Source organism: Frankliniella occidentalis, unplaced genomic scaffold (assembly GCF_000697945.3).
Source record: "Frankliniella occidentalis isolate FOCC.00 unplaced genomic scaffold, Focc_3.1 Scaffold185, whole genome shotgun sequence".
Classification (NCBI taxonomy): Eukaryota; Metazoa; Arthropoda; class Insecta; order Thysanoptera; family Thripidae; genus Frankliniella; species Frankliniella occidentalis.
Window position 1 is genome coordinate 246,770 of NW_026267311.1, and position 8,972 is coordinate 255,741.

General features: G+C 54.8%; 1 protein-coding gene across 1 annotated transcript in view; it reads left to right on the forward strand.

Moving 5' to 3' along the window:
• Window positions 1-8,972, forward strand: part of LOC113203532 (uncharacterized) — a 171,800-nt gene that overhangs the window by 106,459 nt on the left and 56,369 nt on the right. The window contains exons 2-3 of the mRNA XM_026418278.2: window positions 7,262-7,476; window positions 7,587-7,716. Coding sequence (XP_026274063.1) covers window positions 7,262-7,476; window positions 7,587-7,716 — 345 coding nt within the window. The remainder of the gene's footprint in view (window positions 1-7,261; window positions 7,477-7,586; window positions 7,717-8,972) is intronic.

The following is an 8,972-nucleotide window of genomic DNA, read 5'->3' on the forward strand; positions in this document are numbered from 1 at the left end:
TGGCCCGGCCGGCCGCCCCCACCCCTCCCCGCCACACCCCATATGGAGGTGCTCGTCCCTTGTTTTTTGCACACGGGCTCCCCCTACTTTATTCCGCGTGTCGCCGGTGTGCGCAGCGCTTCTTGCCCTCCACAAATTAACATGGAAATTGATCAAATTTTAATATCTGCGCTTTAGCATTTTCTGGGTTAGCCGTTTGTTACTGGGGCGCCCCTCTCCTCTGTGTTCCTTTTTCTTCCCACCGTCTGTTGTGGCTGATGCAGCCAATCCGAGTTAACGCTGTCTGCGTCGTGAGTGTGAGCTCCACTCTGTTCATTCAAATGTTACTTTAATGTGTACATGCACATGTATGCATCTATTGTAGTCTATGACTCGTATAAAGACGGCAGTTTGTGCAATATTTGCACATTATTCTTGGGTATGTATACATTTCTACACTGGTAAAACGAGTGTGCATAATTTGCACACCAACGTGTGCAAGTTGTGATCTTTCACATTACATGGTGTTTAACTCAAGTTGCACACTTGCGTAGTGTTCAAATTCTAGACGTTCTGTAAACGTTCGAATTTTTGAACGTATGAATACTAATTTATATTTAGCAATAATAATGATTTGGCCGTGTACGTGAAAACCTATGACTAATGTGTTGGCAGTGACAACTGGCGAAGCCAACTAGTTTCCGATTGCTTGAAGTCACGCAGTAACAAATAGAATAAGGCGCCAGTCAAATATATAATAAAAAAATGATGTAATGAATCAATCCAAAGTTTCCCGATTACGTTTCAATCGGAAAAGTTCTGCGTCACATTGCTCCTGACTAAATTCGCGACGCCATCAGCCCCATTTTTCCACGCTTTTCTTCCTCCTCCTTACCGTTAACTCTATCTTGCTACACGGCCGATCGCGTAGGCCGCGCAGGCTGTGCTCTGCTCTCGACGGAGAAAATGTCGATGCGATGCGTGAGCTGCACGAGGTGGCCATTCAAGCTTAGAGTACTCTGTCGTCCAAGGGTCCCCATCTTTCTGCCGAGCGAGTTCAAAGGTTCAACATAACCTCTCGTTTATTTTCGTTGAATTGTTCCTTCCATTTTTGTTTTTCCGTTGAAAACCCCACACCGCATATCGTGCAAGAAAACTCATCTTTTAGTTGCGGTAAAATTTATGGAAATTGTCTACGCTGCGGCGCGGCAGCCCGGGCCACGCCCCAGTGACACGCACACACACACTCTTTCTCTCTCTCTCTCTCTCTCTCTCTCTCTCTCTCTCTCTCTCTCTCTCACACACACACACATCGTTTTTTCGCCGCGCTGTCACGGTGCCAGACTGATTAGAGGCATCTGCCGCCACACAGGATTGATACGCCGCCATGTGGTGGTCGTGGAGGCGTGTATCCTTCTCCCCCGTCATTAGAAGAGTGGTGCGGCCGCCACCATCGCCACAGTTTTTGGACGAAAATGTGCCTTTAAACTGGGCTAACACTAAAGCAGTTGAGAATTCTATAGAACTGTTGATAAAATATGGTTCCGATGTATTTGAGAAAATAGCAAGTTGTGCACTAAAACAATGGAGACATGGTTTAAAAACAAATTGGAAAATGGAAAATTCGCAGAAAATTGATATCTACTGAAAGCATCTCTATAAATCTTTATATAGTGATGTGCTGAAGGGTGTGTCAGGGCTACGGCACGCCAGTGTTGCGGGTTCGCACCGTAAATTACTTACGAACGAGAGGTTCGTAATGCAAACCAAAACCTGCGTAGCGGAGGGATATGGTGGTGGTTCTTCCTTAAAATTGCGACTTTCCTTAAACATTTGCATTTGTTATCGCTGCGCCACTGCTGGCCTTGGCAAATGGTTCACGACGTCGCCCTTCCCCATCCTGTCTGTGTTGTCTGCCGCGCACCTCAAACACGCTCCGAGACCTTCGAGGGTCTCCTCCTTGTCTCGGCCCTGACGGCTCAATGGCCCTCGCTGCTCGCGGAGGAGTTTCAACAATAGCTGATACATGCCGCTCGGTGTCGCAAACTGCGTGGGCGTAGCGGGCGTAGCGGGCGTAGCGTCGAGCTTCCCGGGGATGGGGGCGGACCCGGGCGGGCCGTTGGCACAGCAGTGCAATGGGGCCACGGCGAACCTTTTGTGGCGTCCTGCCTGCTTACGGCGGGGGACGATTCGCCGCAAATTCACCAACAGTGGCTGAGTGAGGGCTTCTTGTATAATCTGAAGGGCCCTGCCCGGCCGTCCCCGAGGCTCCCGCCATCAGTCCTTGCCGCTTAGCCCCTTGTCGCGCGAAGGAGGAGGAGGGGGGGGGGGGGGGGTCAACACAGTGGTGTGAGAGAAAGGGCAGCTTCATAGGGATGGTGGATAAACCGCCTCCGCCTACACGTACCATAGTGTCCCAAAGTTAAGTAAACTGACACACTCTGAACTGACAAAGTAAATAAGATTTGACTACTTGGTAAATCCGCGATGGATTTTTTTCCGCATTACAAAGGAAACCCGTTCGCAACTGCAATAATTGCTGAATAACCGCAATCGTTTCGCGTGGTTTTTTTTCGCACGCAGCATTGCGCGGCGTGTATCGATAAACCCATGAAGAAGAGTGTAACGCAGTGAAGCTCATGGAGAGGCGGCCACGCGGGGCACAGCGTGCCCCGGCCGTGACGCGGCTTTCATTGTGCCGCCCCCGTTGCCGCCCCCGCTCCCGCTGCCGCCCTTCTGGATACAAATCTCCGGCCGTGCAGGCGGGGGAGGGGTTGCGCCGGGGCCGTGCCCGGGGGTAGTCGTCTCCGCGACACCTTTCTCCCCGCAGACAAAACGCTTGCGGGCGGTGACGGAGGGGGCCGCGGCGGCGTGGCAGCTGGGGGAGGGCCCCCGCCGGGCCCCGCCGGGCCCCGCCAGGCGCAACGTAGCGAGCGAAGCTTGGCATCGTGACATGACACAATGGTTTCCTCACTCTGATGGAGATACATCCGTCCCCGTACACCCCATCTCGTCCGAGCGGCTCGCCTGCGTACGGGCTAGCAATACAAGCAGTCTACCCTCCCTCGCATTGTATGCGCTCAAATAAACCGCACCAAGAAAAGCGTTTTGTCATAATGCGACCAAAAAAAAAAGTGTTGAATCAATGAAAATTTACTCCCTGAATCCAACTAAGCATTTGAAGAATTTTAATCAAAATATGATCAGGTGGACAAAAACATTGTCAAGCTGATCACACCCTATCAACATGAATAATATCATGTAATCAGCTGGGCGATCAAAATCTGTTTTATGGAAGAAAAATTTCTTGGTTTTCGTTTTTGTTCCGCGGATGAAATGCTTTCCTGACTCTGAGTGCGAGGCGCGCAAGCTTCCAACTGCCCCATCCCCTTCTTTCCAAAATAAAACAAACGCATGTCATCGCTGTCGTTTTAACGCCTTCTTTAGAAGACTCAGGCCCAGAAAATCGTTTCCTTGAAATAACATAAGGAAATGTTTCTCTTGTTTCAAAGCAATTTCTTTGGCTTAACGATGAAATTTCCTTAAGTTAAAGACTTTTTTCAAACTCAGGAAAATATTTCCTTAAAGCAAGGAATTTTTTTTCTTTTTGTTCATTTTAGGTTAATTTTCTTGATTCAAGGTTGATTTCAAAGAAATTACCTAGTCTCAAGGAAACGGTTTTCTGAGTGACAGTGGCTCGTGTACACCCGTGCAACCTTTTTGTCTCTATTCCAACATAACCCCCTCCACGTGATACCCCTCCCCCTTCCGTGCTTTTCATTTTGTCGTTAAAACACGATCGCAGCCAATTTTGTCGAAATGCGGCGCTAATTTTGCCTTAATATGACCTTGAGACACCTGGCTGTCTGCCCGACGTTTTGGTAATTATCGGTCCATGAGGAGTCGTTAGCGGAACCCCCTCCACTATCGCACATCTGACTTTGCTCCTTGGTTCTTCCCCACTGGGTTGGCCTGCCTACTCCCCTCCCCGTTCCCCTAATCTCTTTTTTCCCTGCCATCGTCCCGCTCTGCTCTCCCGACCCGCCCATCTGTGGCCCGCCAAAGGCCCTTCCAACTCTCGCCCCTTCTCTTAACCGCCTGCCTGCTCGCCGCCCCGACCCTCCGGCCCAGCGGCAGCAGGGTCCGCCCCTTTGTCACATGGAAATGAGTTGTTTGTTGGGTTGTAAAAGTGCGTCCGTGATGAGGCCAAAACACATCGCTGCTGCCCGCCGCCCGCCGCACAAGCAGGCGCGTATGTTTGCCACTTCTCGCTGCTCTCCGCGGTGAATCTTTCGGAAGAATCGGGCAATTCGCGTCGCTGACGGAGAGGAGAGCAGCGACAGCATACAAGCTCGTTCTTCCGAAAATACAACAAACACTTTCCTAATATATGGCTCAGCACTCCGGCAGGGCCCGTCCCTCGCTTCGGTCGCAAAAATTTCCCTCTCTACTTTCTTTTTTCGGCCACTATACTTTATGGAGGCGGCAAACCCAAAACTTCCACCGCCAAACGCCGCGCGACTACAACATTTTTCTCGTGGTCCCATTAGCCGCTGAAAATCGTCCTGCTCTGCGAAGAACCCCCTTCCTCCTCGACCCCCGCTACTCTTCGACGTCCCGGAAGTAGGAGAAATTCCTCGGGCAGCAGAAGCGATCGGCGCGGGCGAGCGAGGCCCCCGCACTCTGGGGCCTCTTCCCTCTCTCCCTATGCACGCCATGGCCTCGGAGCGATTTGCGAAGATTCGCGTCCGCGCTGCTTCCGCTGTGTGCCGCCGATGTCGTTCGTTGTGGCGGCGAGGGTTGCGCTGGCCGCCGCCACCGTCGCTTGGAGAAGAGAGAGGGCGAAAAAACACACAGAAATACGTTCGACTTTTTCGCCTAGCCGCTGCTGCGCGCTGGTAGGGAGGGGGGGGGGGCAGGCGGGGTGGAGCGCAGGGTGGCTGACACAGAGAGAGAGATGACGCTTTTAGTAATCGGTACGATATGCGGGAGCAGTGCGACAGCGGGGCCGCGGGGCGGTGTGGACGCACTTAGTGCCGCGGTGGCTGGTGTCCAAGCGGGGTGGTAGGGGAGGGCTGCCCCCCCCCCCCCCCCCCCCCCCCCCCCCCCCCCCCCCCCCCCGCCGGCCCGGGGGGGGGGGGGGGGGGGGGGGGGGGGGGGGGGGGGGGCCCCCCCCCCCCCCCCCCCCGCACATCAGGAGTTATGCTCGAAGGTATTGCTCTCTCGCTGTCGTCTTCTCTCCCCCTACTCTCCCTCGCTCTATCCTTTTCTCTATGTGTCTCCCTCTCCTTTTCCGAGCGCGCGCGCGCGCGGGGAAATGTTTCCTCGAGTATTAAGTACAAAAAGTGGCCTGGCCGTCCCCGACGACTACTTGATTCCTCCTCCTCCTACTCGGCGTCCCCGGCAGCGGGATGGGATAGGGGACTGGTCTGGTCTGGGCGGGGTTGTGGGGTTGCCCAAAAGTAGGTTGTTGGCAGAAGTTCAGAAGGCGGCGGCGAAGGAGGAGGAGGAGGGAGAGAGGGGTGAGGGGGCTGAGGGGACACGACGAGTGTGCTCGCGCGACCCTTCCTCGTACGTCCTCGAGTGTCCCCGGCGCTGCGCAAGCGCACTCGAGGATGCAGCGTTTTCCCCATCCGGCAATTATATCCTCGTATGACGATGATGACACGCACGCACATCCTCGCTAAGTGGTCCCCTTTTCCCTCTTTGTTTTGTCTGCGACGCACATCACGAAAATGTTTTTTACATTGACAAAAAAACAGTAAAAGGCTTTGTAGCGTGCGGAATGGAAGAGATGTGTTTATTTGAAATTATTGCCAGGCAAGCGCTGGCACTGAATACAATAACAGCAAAAACAAAGAGGCAAAAACGGTGGTCGTGTCAGAGCAGCAAATCACATTCGCTTGCCCCAAAGACAGAAACTACAGTGACGTTTCGAAAAGTAATTTACTTGCGCTCTACCAGCTCTGCCAGCAGGTAGCAGCTGTACGCTCCGGCTGCTCTTTGAGGTGACCTGTCCTCACTGTACCGTAACCTTGTCCCTCTCTGGATAGCGGGGCGCCACTGTTGGGTGGGGGAGGGTAGTGAAGACGGTATCTGCACACAGGGGCGCATGGGGCAGTTAGGCCCTTTGAAGTGCCACGTGACCTCTGTTAACTGTGTCGTACGTGGGCACACAAACGAGGCTGTAGTGGCGGAGGTCAGCCGGGTTTGGGGAGGGGGAGCCAGGCAGCACCAGCTTGTCAGACTCGCAATAAAACATACGCAGAATGGGCCGTCTGGCCGAGCGCTGCCAGCGGAGGGGAGGAGGGGTGGGGCAGGAAAAAAAGGCGTTTTGGATGAACAAGAAAGAGACGGTGTTTGCATAAAAGCCAGCAGAGCGGGGTGCGTGAAAAAGTCTCGGCGGAGCGCGCGCGCACGCGGACTGCGCCCTGTTACTGAAAATTATTGTGGGAAGGTCGTTGTGGAGGGGTAAAACCCCGTCCTTGAGTTGTTGTCGTGCGTGCTCATGTATGATGTGGGCGGCTGCGGGTTCATGTGAGGTCTTCCTTCGCCTCCAACGACTACACGTTGTTGATGTTCTCTTTTGGCTTGCCCCGAATGACTCTCACTATCTTCACATTGAACATCCGGAAGGCCGCGCTCCTCTGACCGGTTCCTCTTTAGCTCTCCCCTTCCCCCCTTTCCTCCCCCTGTCTTCCCTGTCTCACCGCCGCGCCGGACGGGGCGGGGTGGCGCCGAAAAGTTTCTCGCGACTACTCCTTCTGGCTGCCCGAGGAAAAGGCGCCCCTCTCCTCCGATTTAAACCGTAAGTTGGGCAAACAGAACTTGCGCGTTTTAAGTGAGTTATGGAACCGATAAAGACACCCTATGGGCGTGACCGGCGCGCTGGCCTGGCAGCCCCATGGCCCCATGGCAGCCCCTGGCAGGGTGCTGGCAACATAAGTCCAGTCCCCCTCCGGCCAGCGGCCGCCAGCGGCGCCAATGAGAGAGGCAGCCCCCGGCCAAGAGCAGCGTCTGAGCAGATCCCAATCCAGCGACTAAGTAGCCAAGGATGTTGACTCTGCACACTCCCTTCCAAGTTTGCCGCACACCAGCGCTGTGCGTTTTTTTTTGTTTTTGTTTTTTTTGTTTTTTTGTTAACTTTCAACAAAGTGTTTGTCGTAATCCAGGAACTGAGCCAAAATCATTGTAGAAAAATATTCAAAAGTCATAAAATTTTTAGACGTGGTAATCATCTTAATTGTTTGTTTACATTTTGTCCTGTTTGTTTGCTTTCCAGGCGGCGCTTGCCTGCGGGACGTGACCCTGAGTGTCCACCCTCCGGCCGTGGAGCGCGGTCAGCAGGCGCGGCTTGTCTGCAACTACGACCTGGAGAACACCAAGCTGTACTCTGTCAAGTACTACCGTGGCCAGCGGGAGTTCTTTCGCTTCTTCGCATCCGAGAAGCCGCAGACCAAGGTCTTCGCAATTGGGAAAGTCCCGATCAACGTTGACGTAAGTTACTTTTGTGTGTGTGTGTGTTTTTTTTTTAACGCTGATTATGAAACCGAATATTGAATCTTGCAAACCTTTGTGTTCATTTTCTGTGTTGGCGATTGTTACAGTTGAGTCGCTCCAACGCCACGCAGGTGGTGCTGACCAACGTGGACCATGCCCTTGCCGGCAACGTGACCTGCGAGGTGACCGTCGAGCCCTTCAGAATGCTGATAGCGGGCGCGATCCTCACAGTAGTAGGTAAGTCGGGCAACACGGCAAGCAAGGACAAGAAACACTCGAAAAACAAAATCATGATTATCGTTATTATATGTCGGGGGTTGCCCGGGACAACTTGATGCAATAAAGTTTATTCTCTCCCCCCCCCCCTCTCTCTCTCTCTCTCTCTCTTTCTATAGAGCTCGCCCACGCGCGCGCCCCCTGCGCTCTCGCGGGTCGTCCTGGATCACGGGGAGAAGGGGTTGGGGGAGGAGGAGGTTTTATGCTTACGTTAAAACTTGAAAGTGGCGTTGGTGCAATGCGAAAGCTAACGATATAGTAGAGGGTGGGTTCTTCTCTTCCCACGCGCGCGCTCGGATTTGCTGGCTGGCCTGCAGCGGGGCCCCCCGCCTCGGCCTCCACACCGCCGGTATAAAGGGGGAAGGACGCTGACAATAAACCGACCATCACGAGCCCACAAATCCGCAGAATGCGGGTCGGACTTTGGTTGACTTCACAGGAATGGGTGGTGCTCCGTGCGAGGAGGACCCTCTTTTAAGTTCAACAACTTTCCCTTCCGCCTGCTCGGCTGCGCGACTCCTCAAAGCGGCCGCCGCCAGGCCCCTTGCCTTGCAGCCACCCCCTCCCCCCTCCCTCGAACCTCTCTATTCTCAGGACGGACGCGCGGGGGCGGGCTCACCTTCAGGAGTAAGTCTTGATGTGTGTTTCACTCAGGGCGGTATGCTGACGCTGCAGGCGAGCCGTGCCTTGGCCGCGCCTGCCAGGGGGGGAGGGGGGATGTGAGGTCCTTTTCTACACGACTAAGCACGCGGCCCTTCTCCCCGCGGCCGCCCCCGACCCTCCTCCCCACCCGAACCCTCTCCGCAGCCCCTGGAGGGACCTTATCCAGGGTCCTGGCGGGAGCAGGCGATTCCCGGCAATGGTGTGCCCTCCCCCAGGCGAGACCCCTTGACCTGATCTTCGAAGTGAGAGGGAGCGAGAGAGAGAGAGAGTTAGGGAAGGGGGGGTTTGGCGTGTAGGGGAGGACCACTACGGCCGGACTGCTGAAGGCTCGTGCTGCTCAAGTCCGCTAAGCTTTAGCTCAAAGCAGGGGGCGGCCGGGAGCAACAGCAGCCTGCCGTAGGGGGCGCCGCCAGCGCCGCCGCCGCGCCACGCTGCTGCTATTCACTGCCTCTCCTGGCCCCTGGGGGTCGGCCACCACTTCCAGCTTCATTTCTCGACCGTCGTACGCAGCAGTCTGTCAGGCCCACACCTCGGGGCGGCGGGATGAGGGGGGG